The sequence below is a fragment of the Lepus europaeus genome, chromosome 9 (genome assembly GCF_033115175.1).
Source record: "Lepus europaeus isolate LE1 chromosome 9, mLepTim1.pri, whole genome shotgun sequence".
Taxonomy (NCBI): domain Eukaryota; kingdom Metazoa; phylum Chordata; class Mammalia; order Lagomorpha; family Leporidae; genus Lepus; species Lepus europaeus.
Genome location: NC_084835.1, coordinates 26606070 through 26627307, shown reverse-complemented (window position 1 = coordinate 26627307; position 21238 = coordinate 26606070). Strand labels below are relative to the sequence as shown.

General features: G+C 45.9%; 3 protein-coding genes across 6 annotated transcripts in view; 2 read left to right on the top strand and 1 right to left on the bottom strand.

Moving 5' to 3' along the window:
• The window catches only part of NEK4 (NIMA related kinase 4), a 49618-nt gene extending 45464 nt beyond the window's left edge, over positions 1 to 4154 (top strand). For both annotated transcript variants that reach the window (XM_062201062.1, XM_062201068.1), the window contains one exon: positions 954 to 4154. In XM_062201062.1, coding sequence (XP_062057046.1) covers positions 954 to 1046 — 93 coding nt within the window. In that variant the 3' untranslated portion in view covers positions 1047 to 4154. The remainder of the gene's footprint in view (positions 1 to 953) is intronic.
• Positions 4155 to 5160: 1006 nt separating this feature from the next.
• On the bottom strand, positions 5161 to 7187 carry SPCS1 (signal peptidase complex subunit 1). The gene is made up of 4 exons (XM_062201074.1): positions 6613 to 7187; positions 6190 to 6249; positions 5987 to 6073; positions 5161 to 5573 (listed from the first exon to the last, which is right to left on the bottom strand). Exons 1-4 carry the CDS (start codon positions 6817 to 6819, stop codon positions 5448 to 5450), a joined length of 480 nt encoding a protein of 159 aa, XP_062057058.1. The 5' UTR covers positions 6820 to 7187; the 3' UTR covers positions 5161 to 5447.
• A 64-nt stretch (positions 7188 to 7251) lies between these two features.
• On the top strand, positions 7252 to 21214 carry GLT8D1 (glycosyltransferase 8 domain containing 1). 3 transcript variants are annotated; one of them, XM_062201071.1, is made up of 10 exons: positions 7252 to 7327; positions 13030 to 13083; positions 13168 to 13266; positions 16360 to 16570; positions 18196 to 18313; positions 18588 to 18672; positions 18782 to 18894; positions 20138 to 20304; positions 20392 to 20504; positions 20672 to 21214. In XM_062201071.1, exons 2-10 carry the CDS (start codon positions 13068 to 13070, stop codon positions 20860 to 20862), a joined length of 1113 nt encoding a protein of 370 aa, XP_062057055.1. In that variant the 5' UTR covers positions 7252 to 7327; positions 13030 to 13067; the 3' UTR covers positions 20863 to 21214. The 3 variants fall into 3 exon arrangements, with proteins under 3 accessions (XP_062057055.1, XP_062057057.1, XP_062057056.1); XM_062201073.1 differs by lacking the exon at positions 7252 to 7327 and adding an exon at positions 7399 to 7691; XM_062201072.1 differs by lacking the exon at positions 7252 to 7327 and adding an exon at positions 8246 to 8268.
• The last annotated feature ends 24 nt before the right edge of the window (positions 21215 to 21238 follow it).

The following is a 21238-nucleotide window of genomic DNA, read 5'->3' as shown; positions in this document are numbered from 1 at the left end:
ATCAGGGTCTCCCACATGGGTGGCAGGAGTACAGGCACCCCAGCATTTCCACTGCTTTCCCACATGTGTTAGCAGGGAGCTGGATTGGGAGTGGAGCAGCTGGGACACGAATGGGTGTCGCAGGCGGCGGCTTTGCCCACTACACAACGCCGGCCCCTTAGTAGGTTTTCTTGAGTAATTGCGTCTTTATGATGTATGTATGCCTTTGGACCATTTCCAGGGACATTAAATGGTTTTTAAAGTAATTTTCACCAGTTTAACTGAGAAGGGCCCCGCAAAGCTGTGGAATCAATCAGGCTTATGTTTTTTGTATTTAATAGATACCTCTTTTAATCTGTACCAGCTCCTCAGTCTTTGTTTTTCTTGATGTTGGCATTTTTTTTTAAAGGGTATAGCCATGTTTATAAAATCTCCCTTGGTTTTGCTTTATTCTGATGTTTTCTCATTAGACTTAGGTTATGTAGTTTTGGCATAAAAGATGTTGTGTCCTAGGTGTCCTATATCATAAGGTACATCGTATGGTATCTAAAATGCTGTTATTTTAGTTTCAAGCATTTCTTTCAAAAGAAATACATTAAATGTCACGTACTTTTTTGAATGCTCGTCAGTCTGAATTTTGTGTTAATTGGTTATTTTATTACTATTTTATAAATGTATGGGACCTACCTATGCAAATGAATTTGCTGAATTTATCTATGGGATTGATTTTGTTGTTTTGTGAGTTCTAATGTTTTATTGATTCCAGTAACCATGTATTAATGCTATTAATCTTTTGGCATGAATGTTACACATATTTTCCCTAGTTTCTCTTTAATTTGTTACTAATCTGTAAGCAGATTAGTATTCTCTGATGTGGTTTCTACCTTCAGTCATACACTCAGAAAAGCCCTTCTTTTAGGATTACATATTTTCTGCTCCATACTGATTTTCTTTTTATCTGTTTCCCCAAATAGGTACGTTTGCGGGAGCACATGGGTGAAAAGTATATTACATACAGTGTGAAAGCTCGCCAGTTAAAATTTTTTGAAGAAAATGTGAATTTTTGAGAATATTTTCTATCTGCTGCCAGAACTAAAGACCTATTTTCCAAGGTTTTTGGCTTAAAAAACATAACAATTGTTTGGAATCCATTCACTATCCTTTCTTACTAGAAATAAATTGGACAGAACAAATACTATGAAGCTCACAAACAAAAACTGGTTTTCATATTCTCTTTATGAGGAAAAGTTACATATGGTTACCATTTACTGAGCCTTAAACCACCAACTTTATATCTAAAACTTTATTTTTTTAGGTACTAGTTAGATTAAAAATCAGGCCATAAAATACTGGATTCGAAGTTTTATATTGTACTATGTGGCAAAGGCAATAAGAGAAACAAATGACACATCCAGCAAAAACATCTGCTATTGTTAATACCCCTTAGGGACTAGTATTGAAAGTTAATTCTCTGTTCTGGGAATAGATTTAAAGAATATGAAGTTCTCTGTAGTACTTGAGCAATGAGTTCCTTTATTATACACTGATGGACTTTTGATATTTTATTTTCACTTAATATTAGCCTTATTTAGGGTTTACAAGAATTTAAGAGATATTTTATCTTTGTAAGTTAGTATGTGTCTGCATATTTGTTTTACTAGAGTTTTCCATCAGTGAAAATATTTCTTAAACATGAATTCCTTTTCCCTTTAAGCAATTTGTAAGTAAAGTCTAATTCTTTTTAGTTACGTTGGACATATTTAACATTTGTCCTCTGAAGTTTTTGTCTACACCTCGAGATCTTGTTGTCTTCCCATGTTTAAATGTGTGATTGTATAGCACATATTAGTTTAATTAAGAGGGAATGTCCACCTAAGAAGTGAATTTTTTATGAAATAAAACACATCTTGACTAATAAATTTTTACTTCTGTTTTCAACTCTAAGAATGAAAACTGTTCCAGATTTTTTTTTTTTTTTTTTTTTTTTAAGATTTATTTATTTGAGAGGCAGAGTTACAGACAGAGGAAGAGGTCTTCCATCCGATGGTTCAACTGCCAGATCTGGGCAAGTCCAAAGCCAGGAGCCAGGAGCTTCTTCCCAGTCTCCCAAGTGCAGGGGCCCAAGCACTTGGGTCATTTTCTGCTGCTTTCCCATGTCATAGAAGCGAGCTAGATTGGAAGAGCAGCTGGGACACAAACTGGCGCCCATACTGGATGCCAGTGCCGCAGGTGGAGGCTTAGCCTACTACACCACAGTGCTGGCCTCCAGAATTGTTTTTAGAATCAATGTTTTACTTTCTTTGAAAATTACAGCCTCTTCAAAGTTTTAGTTGTTCCTGTGTGCCAGAGTACAAGCCAGGAGCTGGGGATGCAGAGGTTAATAAGACAAAATGCTGCCTGTCCTTACAGCGCTCACAGCCCAAGGCCTCTTCTTTTATCTTTGAAGGGCTTTTCTAGAACTAGACCTTGTAATCTAGTTCCAGTGCCCAGGTCGGAGCAAAACCTTGGCAAACTGTTGGTTTTCCTGAGCTGGAGGGCATGCTCTCTGGACAGTCATCAATTTTACTGAAGTTTTCTAACGTATTGCTAGGTAGTGCTACAAACTATTTTCTTAGAATTAAAAGAATCTCCTCATAATTTCTTACCCTCAAGTAGCATATTTTTTTTTTTTTTTAAACATTAAGTTTCCAGCCCAGTCTTTTGGTTATTTTGTGGTTCTTTTTCCTTGAATGCTTAATCCATTTTTCATTTTCCTTGTTAGCTGTAAATCTACCTTTGATCCTGTTTCATTGATTTTGTTGACAGTCTTTAACATTCATTTTTTTCTAATGTTAGGAATTCTGATTTTTTAAAGGAATGCTTCTGGATTGTCATAGGCTTAGAAAGTTCCTTGTTACAGCTGCACTGCAGGTTGTTGCTGTGTGACCTGCACAACCTCTTCTGTTGTTCAGTATGCGATTCACAAGTGCAATGGCATCATGAGCATTCAGTAAATCTGAATTCTGTTGTGTGGAAAATCACTTCTCTGTTAAATGTTCTTCAAAGTTTACATGTAAGATGTGATAAACAGAATTTTGTGATAGAAATGTTATTTAAAGTGTCCAGAATGGAGCCACTAGTCATATATGACTGGCCTTTGAATCACAGCTAGTCTGACTTAAGAACTTAATTTTTAAATACACACATTTGATTACTGGCACCATATTGGATAGCCCAGTCTCCTATTGTTCATTAAATAAATTTTCAGCAGTTATAATGTGTCAGGTACTCTTACAGGTACAGGATAAACAGCAGCCAGTTAAACAAAGGCTCTGTTCCCATGGAGCTCATGTTCCAGTGAGAAACACCTGTTAGGTGCCATGAAAAACAGCAGGCTAAGTAGATGCAGAACGATGGGGCACAGCACTCCTCTGTAGTGACAAGTGGGTAGAAGCCTGAATGAGAGGAGGGAGCAAGTCCCGGCTGAGGGAAGATGTTTCCAGTACAAGGAACAAGCTCAACAGTCTTCCTCTCTACTGCTTGTTTATTTGACCTGCCAGATTCTGAAAGGTGTAGTACTGTTTAAAGATTTATTTTTTTTTGAAAAGCAAACTTACACAGAGGGCAGGGGGAGAAAGCTGGTTCACTCCCCAAACAGTGGCAAAGGCCAGGGATAGGCCAAAGTCAGGAGTCAGGAATTCTAACAAGGTCTCCCATACAGGTGGCAGGGGATATCTTCTGTTGCTTTTCCAGGTGCATTAGCAGGAAATTGCATTGGAAATGGAGCAGCCAAGACTCAAACTGGCACTCATGGGATGCTGGCATTACAGGCGACAGACTTAACCTGCTGCACCATACCACTGGCCCCCGTGCTCAGTGCTTGTAGACTGAACAGTCTGCTTTATACTGTACTTAGTGCACAGGAATCCCAACAGTGGCATCCTGGTGGCTCTGAAATGCCTCTGCCCTGTCTAATGCTTCCTGACATGAACCATCTCACTTTTTCACTGTTACTCTTTTTGTTCCTATCTGCTTATTAATAAAGGCTTCCAGCTGTCTTCAGTCTTTTGATGTCACTTTCAGAACATGGGGTAACTCAGTTTTCAACCCTCTCTAGGAGCTTCTAACTCCTAATCACATAACTAATAATCACATTTATTATACTTTCTGATATGGTTGGCCTTACATATGGGTGCTGGTTCGAGTCCTGGCTGCTCCACTTCCAATCCAGCTCTCTGCCAGTGTGCTTGGGAAAGCAGCAAAGGATCGCCCAGGTGCATGCACCCACATGGGAGACCCAGAAGAAGCTCCTAGCTTTGGATTGGTACAGCTCTGGCCATTTGGGGAGTGAACCAGTAGATGTTAAGGTCTCTCTTCAAATAAATGAACAAATTAAAAAAAACAAAACAAAACAAAACAAAACTTCCCTGAGTTTCAGGGTTAAGGTTGTTTTTCCTTCAACGCCAATCTGGAAATCTCATGTCATGGTATTGAGATATATAGCATTACCTATAGTAATTCTCCCTTTCCCACCGCTAACAGCACCTTAGAGCTCATTTTTCTCTTCAGGTTTCTGAAACAAGTAAAAGGAATTTATGGCTTTCTGGGCTTTCACTAGGATTGACCTCAAGCAGATTAAATGTTTTCTTTTATTATTAATAACAACAGTCCTTATTTCATTGGTACTAAAATAATACTTTACCACAAATCCACATTAAGTAAAATTTTTCATAGGTTCTATTAAGAATATTATAGAAACTTGCAGCTGTAGAATCATGAACTTTTGTTTTCTTTAATATTTATTTATTTGCAAGGCAAAGAGAGAGGAGAGAGGGACATCTATCTGCTGGTTCACTCCCCAAATGGCCACAAGGACTGCAGATGGGCCAGGCTGAAGCTAGGAGTGTCCTCCAGGTCTCCCTTGTGGGTGGCAGGGGCCCAGGGCTTGAGCCATCTTGCACCGCTTTCCCAGGCACATTAGCAGGAAGCTGCATGGGAAGTGGAGCAGCTGCGACTCGAAGTAGCGCCCACACAGGATGCAGTGGTGTAAGCCAGCGCACAGTGCCAGCCCCAAAGCCGTGAACTTCTGACCGGCTTTCATGAGGTCCTGCTTGCAGAACAACCCACAGCAGACCTGTCAGACACCAACTTGCACTGTGAGTTTTAACTGGAAACATTAAAATGACTTAATGACTCAATGAATTATAAACCGACAAACTGTACTATCATGAGGCATTTATTATTATGTACACCTGAAACTTTTTCCATACTTGGGTTTTCTGTTTTTACTTCACAGCAAGATTATGAAAAGGTCTAAAATATTTATAAATCAAACTTCAACTGGGTTAGAAATGAAATACAAAGAGAATTAAGTCTAGACACAGTGGTGCTGTAAGAGCTTAGATGGTTTTGGCTCATGTTTTGGGTATGAAAAGCAGTATAGCTCATCTCAGGAAATAAAAGCAGGTGCTAAATCACGAAAACCCCAGTCAATTATTTTTAGCATGCCTCTTAATTTTTCTATCTCCTGGTTTCTTGTCTTCTGTGCATGAGTCTTGAACAGGTAACCACTTGAGTGGATGCCGGCGATAGATTGGCCACGGAGGAAGTGTCAGCTGGGCCAGAAGAGAGAGAGACTGTTAAAATGCCATGAGTTATGTCTAAAACCTGGTTCCTAAGTAACTCCTGTGCTAACAGATGCTTTATAAATATAATAACAAGAAACAGAAATGCTCTATATTCCCACAGACGCTCTGTGTTACTGCCCAGGAAAGATAGAGTACGACGGCAGGGACTGGCCTCAGTGTTTACACATCCAGCAAGGTGAGGGGCGGAGTGCACACCCCGGAAGTCCCTGCCAGCTCTGGCCCAGGCTTGGAGTGGCTGTCACAGAACAGCTGTGTCCTCTCCTGCACTTCACGCCTTGTGATGCTCTTGGCGCTCTGCTCTTTGGAGAAACGAGGACGCCTGGCTCTTAGTTCTAGGTCCAACCAAACCAACCCAACTCAGAAAACCACACATTTCTTACCAAACACGAAAAAGCAAATCCAGCCATTACTATGTACACAGTCCACCCGAACTGTTCAGCCACGTACCCGTAGATAAATCCAACTATCTAGAGCCAAAATACATTAAATACAGTCAAGGCTTGGGAGTGGGTGATTAAAGAAAAAAAAAACGCATCGAGCTAGGGGCAAAGAAATAAGGATTAAATGCAGAACCAGTACTTACTGCAGAAAACAGAATAATTCCTTGAAACATCTGTTCAGCCAGCTTCTGGCCCTTGTAATCCTAGGCGGTGGAGGAGAGCACACATGGAATGGGTCCCACCGCGGAGGAGGGACAGCTCCCGCCCTCACCCCACAGCTTTGGTGCAAGCGACACAGGATCAGGGCTCCCCCACCCCCCATAGGCCTGGCAAGGAATTAAACTCTGGGATTCCGGGGCGTGGGCGGGAAAGAGCCCAAAGCATCCTCAACGGAGCACGGGCGGAGATTCTCGCGCGGGGAGCGAGGGGGAACCCAGGCGGCCCAAGTCGGGGAGAGGGTGGACGGCAACCATCCGGGCCAGGAGCCGCGCAGCCCGGGTCGGAGCTCCGTCAAGGGTTTCCAAACGGCCAGGCTCGAGAGCGGGCAGCGCCGGCCGCGCTCTCACCATCTGCGTGGGCAGCGAGCTCAGATGTTCCAGCATGTCTGCTCCAGAAGGCGGACGGCAGAGCGAGGGCAGCCACCACTGAGGGACCAGGGCAGGACGCCGCGCATAGCCCGCAGCGCCTGCCGACCCGGGGAGCGCGATGGCCGCGGCCCCGGAAGCGGATGTCTCCGGCGGGCCGGCACAGCCCGCGGCCCCGCCCCGCGCCATCGCTAGGCGACGTGTGTTCTCGGAGTTGGCTGTGCCCCGGCGCAGCCCCCGCCAGGACTGCGGCGGAGGCCGGGTCGAGGCATCGCGAGCCCGAGAAGGGTTCGCCGTCAGGGCTGCTGGGTACCGGGAGCCCCGGCCCGGGTCACGCCAACTGTCCGGGACAGCGCCTCCGCGGCACGACGGCCGCCGGCGCGAGCCCCGTCTCCATGGCGACAGTCTTCTCGGCGAGGACCCCGGCGGCGGGGCTGCCCCGCGGCGCCTGCTCCGCGCAAAGCTTTTGCGCCGCGATCGGCGCGGGGGCTGGGAAGCCGTGGGAGTCTGCGGCGGTCGCGGCGCCAGCGGGAGGGCGGCCTCCGCCCGGAGCGCGGGGGACGCGGGCGGCCCGGCGGCGGGCCAGGCGCCGGGGCCTGCGGCGCGGGCGCTGAGCTGGCGGGGCGGGCCGCAGCGCGGGCGGTGGCGCCGCCTCCTCCTCCACCTCCTCCTCCTCCTGCTGCTTCCCCCGCTGCAGGTAAGGCGAGTCGCGGCGGGCCGCTGAGGGGAACTGCGCCCTCGCCCGGGCTGTGTCGGGGCCTGGCGGCGTCCTCGGAGCGTCGCGCCACCTCGATCATTTCTAAGCCTCAGGCGGCCCCACTGAGCCTTAGGATTTAGCAGTCAGTAGCCCATACCCTTCCCCTTGCAGAAGAAGAATCCCCTTAGGTGGGAGACCCTGGTCCCCTCACCTGCGTGGAGAGCGCTCCCATCCTCCCAGTATACAGCAGTTGCCGGCCTCACTGGCAGCCTAGGGCCCTCCCGCTGGAGACCAAGGCAAGGGTTCCCTCTGCCCCCTCGTCCGAGGCTGCTGGATGTTTGAGAGGGTCTGACCCTCCCCGATGGTGAGCTAGGGTGGGGTCCGCACGTTCGGGACCGCCGCCCTCTGTGGTGTGTGTGCAGCACTGTCCCCACACAGTGGGATTCCAGGCACGTCGGGCGTCAGGGCGGCGGTAGGGCTGCACCTTGTTTGTGCCAGGCCGTGGCCAAGACTAGGCCCCGAGGCCCCGGGAGTGTCAAGGGAGACAGCCACATCACCCCACAAGTGTGTGACGGCAGGAGTAGCCGGGCGGCAGGGAGGCGCTCAGGGGCGGTGCAGCCCGGCGTGGCCTCTGGGGGAAGTAGGAGCCGGCCGGCCGGCCCGGGGGCGCGGGGAGGGTGGCCGCATCACCCTGTGTCTTTGCGCCTTCCATCGTGGCAGAGACAAACTAAGATGCCGACGGCTTGGACAGACCTCGGGAGGAGCCCCGGGCTGCCGAGGGCAGAGCAGGGGTGCGGAGGAAGAAGTTTATCCTGGCCGCTTCCCGCGTTGGGTATCTCTTTGGTGTGTTTGGGCAGGCTTTTGTGGTGTATATAAACAGTCGCGTTCCTCTGTGTCTTCAGGTGCACCGCAGAGGACACGAGTTGCTGTAGGATTTTACGGTATTTGAACTAAAAAGCTAAGGGAAAACGAAATTGCCTGTTAGGTTCATTTGGGAGAGAACTTCATTGGAATCCACGTTTTTCCGTTATGTCGGAATTTGTTTTCGTAGTTATTTCCAAAGATCGCATTCCCTTCCCATTCGCCAGACGAACCCGAAGGTGGGGTTCAGGGATGTGTCAGTAGACATTTTCCTCAGGGTCCCTGTTTCCATGGAGCTTACGTGTTGGTCGTAAATAAATACGGTGATTCCATATCTGAGGAGGGGGAGTAGTGAAGTACCTTGATAGACTGAGGGGACGGTAGGGGGCAGACTGGAAGACGGAGCTAGCAATTTGGAAAAAAAAGAGGGGGGGTGTTTCTCTTTTCCCTGAGGTTTCTAGGTATACTTGCCCCGGGCCTCTGTGTGTGTGTGGTTTTTGTGATTGATAGAGTGTTCGGGGAATATAAAGGTTTCTAATTTCTAAACAAAATATATTAATTTTCATAGTGAATAAATTGAAAATCGCCAGACAAGTTGTATGCAGCTTTTTTTTTTTTTTTTTTTTTTTTTTTTTTTTTTTTTTGACGGGCAGAGTAGACAGAGAGAGAGACAGAGAGAAAGGTCTTCCTTTGCTGTTGGTTCACCCTCCAATGGCTGCCGCGGCTGGCGCACTGCGCTGATCCGAGGCCAGGAGCCAGGTGCTTCTCCTGGTCTCCCGTGGGGTGCAGGGCCCAAGCACTTGGGCCATCCTCCATTGCACTCCCGGGCCTCAGCAGAGAGCTGACCTGGAAGAGAGGCAACCGGGACAGAATCCGGTGCCCCGACCGGGACTAGAACCCGGTGCTGGTGCCGCAGGTGGAGGATTAGCCTAGTGAGCTGCGGCGCTGGCCATGTATGCAGCTTTGTAATCTTGGAGAGGGATAGCTACTACACTAAAGTGCCTTACAGGGCAGTTTGGTTTGGAAAATCCCCTTTAAACAGATCAGGGAAATTCCATTGGCAGGAATGGCACCAGGAAAGCAAATGTGGATCCAACATATCCCACCATCATGGCATTTTGCATGTATGCAACTGGGGAAGCCTTTTGGAACAAGTGGTTTCTGCCATGCTGATTTACTCAAGCACATCACGCACTTGCTAGAAATGTGTTTTTCTTCTGTCTAGCTAGGTTGGGTATCAAATACATTTGCTGCTCCATTCACGTACTACTTTTTCTTAAGATTTATTTATTTGAAAGGCGGAGTTATAGAGAGAGAGGGAGAGGGGGAGAGAGAGAGAGTGAGATCGATCTTCCATCCTCTGGTTCACTCTCCAAATGACCACAACTGCTAGGGCTGTGCCAGGCCAGAGCCAGGAGCCAGATTCATCCAAGTCTCCTGTGGGGGTGTAGGGTCTCAAGCATTTGGGCCATCTTCCAGTGCTTTCCCAGGTGCATTAGTGGGGAGCTGGATTGGAAGTGGAGCAGCCGGGAATCAAACCATCCCTCATATGGGATGCTTTTACTTCACAGCTGGTGGCTTCACCCGCCTCATGCCATGACACTGGCCCCCACATACTACTTTTAAGTAACTGGTACTGGAAGTTGATGAGCTAAAACATTGTCTCTCATTAACCAGCTGGGATTTTTTTCAAGTGAGGGTGTTTCTTTGGTCTTACTACTTTTTTTTTTTTTTTTTTAAGATGTATTTATTTATTTGAAAGGCAGGCTTAAAGAGAAGCAGAGGCAGAGAGAGAAAGAGAAAGGTCTTCCATCCGCCAGCTTGTTCCCTAGATGGTTGCAATGGCTGGAGCTGGGCCAATCTGAAGCCAGGAGCTTCTTCCGAGTCTCCCATGCCCATGCAGGGGCCCAAGGACTTAGGCCATCTTCCGCTGCTTTTCCAGGCCACAGCAGAGAGCCGGATTGGAAGTGGAGCAGCTGGAACTTGAACTGGCAGCCGTAGGGGATGCCAGCACTGCAGGCAGTGGCGTTACCTGCTAAGCCACAGCGCCTGGCCCTGGTCTTACTACTTTTAAGTAACTATTACTGGAAGTTGATGAGCTAGTGTTGTCCCTCATTTACTACCTGGGATTTTTTTCTGTTGAGATTATTTATTTCGTCTTAGAAGGTGGCTTAGAGCAGGCAGATGTTACACTTTGAGCAGTTCCCGGTCTGGCAGCTTCTATAGGTAGCGCTCTGCCTACAGTGTGATAGAGGTGTATGGCTCAGGGTAAATAAGGATGTGTATTCTTTAGAGAAGAAGTTCATTGGTACATAGTGCTCTGAGAAAAAAAGTGTGTGTGTTCTGGATTGTTCTTTGGGAGTATGAATTATTTCCCCCAAATTTGTAATCTGGCCTCTGACTGCTTATTTTATAAACAGCTCAATATATTCTCTTTCAAGAAATCAAGTGCCTGGTAGGCACCCAATTTAGCCAAGATGAAACTAATTCGAACTTATTTTGATTCTTAGAAATACATGATGTTTGAAAGTACTTTTTAAGGGCCAGTGTCGTGGCTCAGCAGGTTAAGCGACCGCCTGCATTGCTGGCATCCCATATGAGCGCTGGTTGTTGTCCCATTTCTCATCTAGCTCGCTGCTAGCTGCTCCATTTCCCGTCTAGCTCCCTGCTAACATGACTGGGAAAGCAACAGAAGATGGCCCAAGTGTTTGTGTCCTGGCCACTCACAGGAGATCCACGTGGAATACCAGGGTCCTGGCTTCAGTCTGGCCCAGTCCCAGCTATTGTAGCCATTTGGGGAATGAATCAGCGGATGGAGGATAGCGCTCTCTCTCTAACTTTGCCTTTCAAATAAATAAATGTAGATAGATAGATCGATTGATCTATCTTTAAGAATGAAAGTGCTTTGTGATATTAAAAGCCTTATGTAGATTTTTTTGTTGTTTTTGTAAATAGTAAGTACTACCATGAGTGGAGATGAAGTAAAAAAGGTTTAACAGTCTCAGATGTGAAGTCACAATGTTTTGATTGTGTAATCTATCTTTAAGAAAATACTACCCAGAGATTGTTGTAGAAATATTATTGTTTAGTAACTACCTTCACCTCCATTCTTTTTTCCAATGAATTATTTGTTTTGAAAAGCAAAGATGGACTGGCACCATGGCATAGTAGGTTAATCCCATATGGGTGCTGGTTCGAGTCCCAGCTGCTCCTTTTCCAATCCAGCTCTCTATTATGGCCTGGGAAAGGAGTAGAAGATGGCCCAACTCCTTGGGCCCCTGCACCCATGTGGGAGACCCAGAAGAAGCTCCTGGCTCCTGGCTTCGGATGTGTCCAGCTCCGGACATTGTAGCCACTTGGGGAGTGACCCAGTGGATGGAAGAACTCTCTCTCTCTGTCTCTCCCTCTCAAATAACTGTAACTCTACCTCTCAAATAAATATAAATTTAAAAAAAAAAAAAAAAGGTGTCAGATGAGACCAGAGTGAAAGTTTTAGACACCTCTTTCTTAGGAAATGTATAATTAACCATCAGAGATGAAGCCTTGGGAAGAAGCTCTTCTTTTTTTTTAGCTGATTTTTAATTTTGAGAATAGCGCTTCTTCTTTTTTTTTTTTTTTTTTTAAGATTTATTTATGTATTTGAAAGAGTTACACAGGGAGAGAAGGAGAGGCAGAGAAAGAGAGAGGTCTTCCATCCATTGGTTCACTCCCCAGTTGGCTGCAATGGCTGGAGCTGTGCCCCATCTGAAGCTAGGAGCCAGGAGTTTCTTCCAGATCTCTCATGTGGGTGCAGGGGCCCGAGCACTTGGGCCATCTAATACTGCTTTCTGAGGCCATAGCAGAGAGCTGGATCAGAAGTAGACCTGCTGGGACTTGAACTGGCATCCATATGGGATGCTGGCACTGCAGGCGGTGTCTTAATCCACTACACCACAGTGCTGGCCTCAAGAGAATAGCATTTTTGATAATAAGATGGGATTTTGTGCATTATTTCATTGTTTTGTTGGGTGAATTTGCAAGTGCTATTTATTCTGAGGATGCTCAGGTTAAAGGTGACCAGGATATAACTCCAGACAGGGAATTTTGTGTTACGGATGAAACTGAGATCTCAGGTTACTTTGTCATAGACAGTTGAATCCATGTCTAATTTAGGAAGTTAAAGCAGAAAATCATTCTGAAGTGTTTCTGTGGTAGTGGTACTCCACATGTGCCTCTTGGTACATTTATTTATTTATTTATTTATTTTGCTTTTCATTTAGTGGCATATAATATAGGAGCCTAAGGCTATGTATTTCTCCCTAGTTATTTGGAAGTAGTTCAGTATGACTATACAACTTTTCAGTCCCAAATTGGGTTCTTTTTTTTTTTTTTTGACAGGCAGAGTGGACTGTGAGAGAGAGACAGAGAGAAAGGTCTTCCTTTTGCCGTTGGTTCACCCTCCAATGGCTGCCGCGGTAGGCGCACTGCGGCCAGCGCACTGCGCTGATCCGATGGCAGGAGCCAGGTGCTTATCCTGGTCTCCCATGGGGTGCAGGGCCCAAGCACTTGGGCCATCCTCCACTGCACTCCCTGGCCACAGCAGAGAGCTGGCCTGGAAGGGGGGCAACCGGGACAGGATCGGTGCCCCAACCGGGACTAGAACCCGGTGTGCCGGCACCGCAAGGCAGAGGATTAGCCTATTGAGCCACGACGCTGGCTCTCAAATTGGGTTCTTGAAAACTGCTAGTTCAAAATGAGTTTCTGGCGGAATAGCCCATATACCTCTTGTTTCTACGTGTTTAGGCATTTTGATGACTGTTCTCATACATTGACTGACTCTGGGGCTTGTTTTTGTTTTGTAGGGTTGATAACAAATATTTATGTAACACAGAGGAAAAAGATGACAATCCGTAAAGGTATGCTGACTCTACAGGTCGTGGTGTTGTTCTGCGAGGTCAAAGGCAAAGAGATGTAATGCAGATCTCCCCCATCTGTTTCAGTCAACGTCGTCATCTTGGTCCTGGCTATTGTCCTCTTCTTACTGGTGCTGCACCATAACTTCCTCAGCCTGAACAGTTTGCTAAGGAATGAGGTTTCAGGTATGGGAATCCTTCCTGGTGCCTTGGAGTGAGTTGAGTTCCCTTGTCCTAAGTCACATGACAGTGTTGAAGGAACAGAAAGCTTGCTTGTTGTCTTAGCCTTTGAAAAGCTGCAAGGCTCTGGGAGGAGGCACGGTGGTACTCACTGTGCCCCTGCAGGCCTCCCGCTTTTCTTCTCCCTGTGTGGCAGTCAGCTGCTAGGGTGGGATCTGACAGTGCGTTCCTTATCACCAGCTTGGGTCTTGGAGCCTCTGTGGGCGCCATCTGCTCACATTCAGCAGGGCAGGGCTTCCAAAACTCGGGACCAGAAAGCATCCCTGGTGCTTGATGCCTGCTCAGTCTGGTTATTTTAACTGTGCAACATATCAGTGCTACTGTAGTAGTAAAACAAAATCGTAAAGGCTTGTCAGCTGATTAAAAAATTTGCTTTACTGCATAATCACATCGCACATTTTATCTTAAGTTAGTTGTTTAAAGTGCTCTGTCTAGTTTTGAGGGATGTTTGAAGCTTCAGGGTGTTTGTCAAAAATCATTTGGGATTGGGGTAGGCTTTGTGGCACCATGGGTTAAGGTGCTGTTTGCAACACCTGCATCCCATAGCAGATGGGAGTGCCTGTTCCAGTCCTCACTGCTTTGCTTCCTGTCCAGTTGCCCATTAATGTGCCTTAGAAGGCAGTAGAAGATGGCCCAAATACGTGAGAGACCAGGTGGAGGTCCTGGTTCCTGGCTGTGGCCTGGTCCAACCCTGGCCATTGTGGCCATTTGGGGAATGAACCAGGAGATGGGAGCTCTCTCCCTCTCTACTGCTCTGCCTTTCAAATCAATAAATCTTTTTAAAAATCATTTTTGGATTGTCACCTACTGTAGTTGACCAAAACAGGGAAAGACTAATTAGCTTTTCCCTTTAATTGAATTCTGTGGTAACATGTTATTAACAACATACATGTGTGTGTGTGTGTGTGTGTATGTATACATATATATATAATGTTTATAAAGTAATACATGCTGCTGGGAAATCTTATAAAAATGAAAATAGTATTGAGACTTCAGGAGGACAGTTTATTCACTGCTTTGTCTCCCATGCCTATGGCTGATGGCTGATACATAGATGTTCAATAAGTATTAGTTAAATGAATGTTTTCATTGTTTAGACATAATGGTTATTAAATAAGTTTGCTTTAGTGCCTTCCCATCTTCTTTCTTAATATTTTTATTTAGTTGCAGTTACGCTGTATATACAACTGTAATGTGACATGCTTCTCCATGTGATTAAGCATGCTCCCATGGTAGTAGAAATCCTTCATGTAAACTTTTTTTTTAAAGATTGATTGATTGATTTGAAGGGCAGAGAGACAGTGGGAGAGATCTTCCATTTGCTGATTCAGTACCCAAATAACTGAAATGCCCAGGGTTGGGCCAGGCCGCAGCTAGGAGCAGGGGCCCAAATATTTGGACCATCATTTGTTGCCTTCCCAGGTGCATCTGCAGGAAGCTGGATCAGAAGCAGAGCAGCCAGGACTCAACCTGGCATTCCAGTGTGAGATTCTGGCACCACCAGTGGCAGCTTACCCCACTGCAGCATAGTCCCAGCCCCCTTGATGTAAACTTTTAATACACAGAGTCACTTGTTTTCACAGGAAAACATCTTTTGGTACAGTGGCTCTCAGACTTTGATGATGATCCCACAATAAGAAATGCATTACGTGTGGCACATACATATATGTGTTTACTGGTTTACTATCTTAGCCTCCATGATGGTGGAGATTTGTCTGTTTTACTCGTGGCTGTAACTCCAGTGCCCAGATAATAGGCACTCAGTGTTGAATGAATGAATGTATGAGCAGTCAGCACTGGGTATGCAGGGGGATTGGTGCCAGGGTCTCCCATGGGTACTAAAATCTGCACATGCTCAAGCCGCTTATGTAATTTTGCATATAACAGACACATATCCTGTTTATATCACTCTAGGCTACTTGATAGAATATAAATTCTGTGTAAATAGTCGTTGCACTCTATTGTTTAGGGAATAATGAAAAGGGAAACAGGTTCTATGTGCTCATTTTTTTAAAAGTACTCATTTTAGTTTTTTGAAAAGCAGAGAGTGAGATGTCTTTCATCTGCTGGTTCATTTCCCAAACACCTGCAACAGCCAGGGCTGGAACTGAGCAAACTCAGGGTATTCATATGCAGAACCCAGACACAGAGGGCCCACTGTATTAGAAGAGGCAGAAAAGGTTCATGGGGCAGATGTTGGGGCACAGCTTGTAAAGCTGCTGCTTAGATGCCCACATCGCATACAGGAGTGCTGGTTCAAGTCCTGAGTCCTCTGCTTCCAATGCAGCATCTTGCTAATGCATTTGGGAGGCAGCAGAAGATGGCTCAAGTACTTGGGCTCCTGCCATCCATGTGGAAGACCCAGATGGAGTTCTGGGCTCTCATCTTCGGCCTGGCCCAGCCAGGCATTTGGGCAATGAGCCAGTGGATGGAAGATCTCTCCTTTCTATCACTCTGTCAGAAGTAGATGAAAATAAAACTAGACATTTTTAAGGGAAGGTTTACTGAGCAATACTAGCAGGTACTGTGTACAATGCATTTTTTGTAATTCAATTTTCTGTTCCAATCCAGAAACTTTTTGTATTCAAATTCTGATTTATTTCTAGGTTTTTCCCAGATAGAGCTTGTGATTTTGATTGCTTTTTAGGTTTTGTCCTTAGGAGAAGCACCAAGGAGAATGATTGTCAAAGACCACATAGCTATTTAAGGCTTTTTATACAAATTATCACAATACATTCTGCAAAGTTTATGTTACCTGGGCTGGTACATGCATTCTAGAAAGGTTCTGTTACCTGGGCCGGCGCTGAGGGGCAGTAGGTTAAGCCAAAGCCTGCAGTGCAGGCATCCCATATGGGCACATGTTCAAGTCTCAGCTGCTCCACTTCCAATCCAGGTCACTAGGATGCTGGCATTGCCAGCTGTAGTTTAACCTACTGTGCCACATTGCCAGCCCTTCCCATCATTTATTTAAAAAGTAATTAAAAGGCTCATGAGATTGTGTTTGTTTTTTAGTGCCTTCTTTGTGTGTATACTTTTCAGATTCAGGGATTCTGGGCCTTCAACCCATAGACTTTGTTCCAAATGCTCCCCGAAGTGATGGAGACGAGAGACAAGAGATTCCTGTGGTCATTGCTGCATCTGAAGACAGGCTTGGAGGGGCCATTGCAGCCATAAACAGCATTCAGCAGAACACTCGCTCCAATGTGATTTTCTACATTGTTACGCTCAATAACACTGCAGACCATCTTCGGTGAGCTCTGTTTGCCTCTGATTTTGCTTCTAGTGTACGGTGTAGAGCAGGCCAGCTACCAGTCCAGGAACTGTTTTTATACATGCATATGTGTGTGTATAGTGCCATATAAATACATAAACATGCATGTACACATGCACACACCGGGAGGTGGGGGGTCTCCCAAAAGTTCATGGAGAGGTGGGTGTGTGGCCTGGCATTTAAGAAGCTAGGTAGGATGCACACATCCCCACATTGGAGTGCCTGGGTTTGATTCCTGGCTTCAGTTTCTGAGTCCAGCTTCCTGCCAGTGCAGACCCTGGGAGGCAGCAGCGATGGCTGGAGTGGTTGGCCATGCCACTCATGTGAGAGACCTGGACGGACCTCCCGACTTCCCCAGCCATTGCAGACAAGTCAGCCGGAGAGCTTGTTCTTTGCCACTCAAAAAAGTATCTTTTTTTTTTTTTTAAGATTTTTATTTATTTGAAAGTCAGTTACACAGAGAAGATGAAGCAGAGAGAGATCTTCCATCCACTGGTTCAGTCCCCAGTTGGCCGCAGTGGAGCTGTGCCGATCCAAAGCCAGGAGCCAGGAGCTTCTTCTGTGTTTCCCATGCAAGTGCAGGGGCCCAGGGACTTGGGCTATCTTCCATTTCTTTCCCAGGCCATAGCAGAGAGCTAGATCAGAAGTGGAGCAGCAGGGACTCGAACTACAGGCTGCAGCTTTACCTGCTATGCCACAGCACCAGCCCCGGCACAGTAGCTTTTAATTCTACTTCACCATGAACTTCTTTAAAAAAAGATTTATTTATTTGAAAGAGTTACAGAGAGGGGAGAGAGAGACACACAGGGAAGTCTTCCATCCACTGGTTCACTCCCCAAATGGCTGCAATGGCTGGAGTTGAGCTGATCCGAAGCCAGGAGCCAGAAACTTCTTACAGGTCTCCCACATGGATGCAGGGTGAAAGTATCTAACTTAGAGTTATTGTGTCAGATAAATAAAAAAAATACATAAAGCACCTATCAAAGTAATCACGCAGTAATGGTCTTGTTTTAATTGTGATGAATACATCTGATGGATACTTCATCTATGTTTTGGTAATGAATTAAGACCTAAAGTTTATTCTAAGAAAAACAGCTTGTCTAACAGATTAACCGTTGTGAAAGTTTTAAAACATTCTGTCCTTATGGCTTTCTCCATGGTTCATATTTATAGAAGTTACTACGATTTTGTAACGATTCAGAAACTCAGAACCTGTCCAGAATAGAAAGATACACATTGAATTAGACATCGGGTGCCTATCTACAGACTTAGGTGGATGGATTAGAGCAATCTGCAGATAACAGATTAGCCTTTACTACTGTATTTTGACTCATTTTCTTCCCCAGTGTATTTGGAGGGTGAAGCGAATGGCCCACGGGAGATGAATGTTCTCTAGCGGCATTTTTTCTAGTTGTAGTGTTGGAAGAGCTTACCATAGAATCTTGTTCAGGAAGGAACCCTGACTGAGAAGAGCTTGAAGACGATTTGATCCCCAGGGCTTCCGTTGTATTACTTTATGCCCTCCTTAGGAAGGCACAAAGATGTGGCTATGGCCTGGAGGCATGATTATGTAAAACTGAAATATGGTGCTTTTTCTTCATCAGGTCCTGGCTCAACAGTGGTTCCTTGAAAAACATCAGGTACAAAATTGTGAATTTCGACACTGCACTCTTGGAAGGGAAAGTAAAGGAGGATCCTGGCCAGGGGGAATCCATGAAACCCGTGAGTCCCAGGGATCCCAGTTTGTACTTGGGAATATTAGGAAATATGAGGAATGCCTAGGTAACTGTGGGTACAATGCAAATCGTCTCCTGGGGACCAAGCCTGGGATATCTTCGAAGTCCTTTGGCTACCTTTTTCCAATTTTAGTGTATGTGCTGCCGAAGCAAGCACCGGCTACCTTTTTCAAGGGCACTGAGGGCATTCTAGGAGTTTCTGTGTAAGTAAGAGCACAGCCATTGCCATATTCTATGCTGGTGCTTCTTTCCTTTTCCAGTTAACCTTTGCAAGGTTCTACTTGCCAATTTTGGTTCCCAGTGCAAAGAAGGCCATTTATATGGATGATGATGTAATTGTGCAAGGTACCAAAGAATATTATTACTATGCATGCTATTCTCTGCCCAGATTGTGGGCTGTAGTGGTTGTCTTAGTCTTATGGAAATGGTAATTTTTAATACTTGCGTATCTCAGGTGATATTCTTGCCCTTTACAATACACCACTGAAGCCAGGGCATGCAGCTGCATTTTCAGAAGACTGTGATTCAACATCTGCTAAAGTTGTCATCCGAGGAGCAGGGAATCAGGTACGTCACTTAGGAGACACCCTGCCTGCACCCTACGATACGGTTCAGTGGGAAGTGGCAAATTCACAGAAACTTTTTTTTTTGTTTGTTTGGTTTTTTTTTTTTTGGACAGGCAGAGTGGACAGTGAGAGAAAGGTCTCCCTTTACGATTGGTTAACCCTCCAATGGCTGCCACGGCCTGTGCACTGCGGCCAGCGCACCGCGCTGATCCGAAGCCGGGAGCCAGGTGCTTCTCCTGCTCTCCTATGTGGGTGTAGGGCCCAAGCACTTGGGCCATCCTCCACTGCACTCCCAGGCCGCAGCAGAGAACTGGCCTGGAAGAGGGGCAACTGGGACAGAATCCCGTGCCCCGACTAGGACTAGAACCCGGTGTGCCGGCGCCACTAGGCAGAGGATTGGCCTATTGAGCCGCGGTGCCGGCAGTAACTTTTTTTTAAAATAGTTATTTATTTGAAAGCCAGAGTTACAGAGAGAGAGAGAGAGGTCCTCCATCTGACGGTTCACTCCCCGTTGGCCGCAATAGCCAGAGCTGTGCCGATCCGAGGCCAGGAGCCAGGAGCTTCCTCCAGGTCTCCCACTTGGGTGTAGGGGCCCAAAGATTTGGGCCACCTTTTGCTGCTTTCCCAGGCCACAGCAGAGTGCTGGACCGGAAGTGGAGCAGCCGGGACTCAAACCAGCGCCCATATGGGATGCTGGTGCTTTGGCACTGGTCCCCACAGAAACTTTTTATTGTTGCACCTTACATTCATCAGTTATTCCATCCCAAAACTCATGTCTGATTTCCTGTAGATATTTGTGAACTTGGTAACCTAATTCTCAAACATCTGGTCCCCTGTCTCCAAATCTAGGTTTTTCTCTCGATCACCTACCTCTTTTATTTATTTGACAGTGGTCTGAGAAGCCATAGTTTAACAAGAAGCTTTGTTTTAAAATTTTGTAATTTATTTGAAAGGCAGAGATATTGTCAATCTGTTGGTTCAATTCCCAGATGCCCCAGTGTCTAGGGTTCGATGCAGGAGCCAGAAATTCCATCCAGGTCTCCCACATGGGTGGCTTCTGCCTCCCAGGGTGTGCATCAGTAGGAAGCTGAATCAGGAGTGGAGTCAGGAACCAAACCCAGTCACCCCAACGTGGAATGTGTGCATCCTAGCAGCATGTTAACTACTGGGCCAGATGCTCACTCTGGCTTTTTTCCTTACTGGATGTCAAACAGTAAACATACTCATCCCATCTGCATTTTCAGTACAACTACATTGGCTATCTTGACTATAAAAAGGAAAGAATTCGTAAGTTATCCATGAAAGCCAGCACCTGCTCATTTAATCCTGGAGTTTTTGTTGCAAACATGACAGAATGGAAGCGACAAAACATAACTAGCCAGCTGGAGAAATGGATGAGACTCAATGCAGAGTAAGTAGAGAAGGGACACTTATCTCAACTCCTGTCAGTCCTGGGAGGAGTTAGCACTTGGCACTGAGGTTTCTCTGTCCCACCCAGAGAGGGACTGTACAGCAGAACACTGGCTGGCAGCATCACGACACCGCCTCTGCTCATCGTGTTTTACCAACAGCACTCCACTATCGACCCTATGTGGAATGTCCGCCACCTTGGTAAGCAGAATTAACCAACAGCCTGAGCCAATAAGGAACTGGTCTCTAGAGAACTATTGTCAGGGATGGGAGTAAATCTGTTTTTTAAAGTTTTCTACAATTTGGTGTGGCACTGTCTTGTGTCTGACTGTTGCCATCACCTGGTTCTTTTTCTCCCAATTGTTAAGGTTCCAGTGCTGGAAAACGATATTCACCCCAGTTTATAAAGGCTGCCAAGTTACTCCACTGGAATGGACACTTTAAGCCATGGGGAAGAACCGCTTCGTACACTGACGTTTGGGAAAAATGGTATGTTCCAGATCCAACAGGCAAGTTCAGCTTAATCCGAAGACATATGGAGATCTCAAACATAAAGTAAAAAAAAATTTAAACTCTAAGAATCTCTCAGGAAATCCCAGAAGACCATATGTATGTGTGGGAAGTTAACAGTTGCTAGGCTTCAGTGCATATCTGTAGCGACTGGTAAGAGACGGCTCAGTTGGGCAACATATTGGCCTGTCTGGCAGTCAGCTTTCCAGACAGACTGTAAATATGGTTCCTTCTGCCTTACCAAGTGTTTTCTTACCACAGTGCTGACTGACCAGAAGAATGGACTGATAAGGCTGATAGAACTAGTTTTGCCAGCTGGTACAGCTGGTTCCGAACTGCTGCTTGGTTTTAATTTTGTAACCTGTGGCCTCATCTGTAAATAAAATTTGTTTTTCACTTGATAGACCAGGTAACTCTTTCTTTCT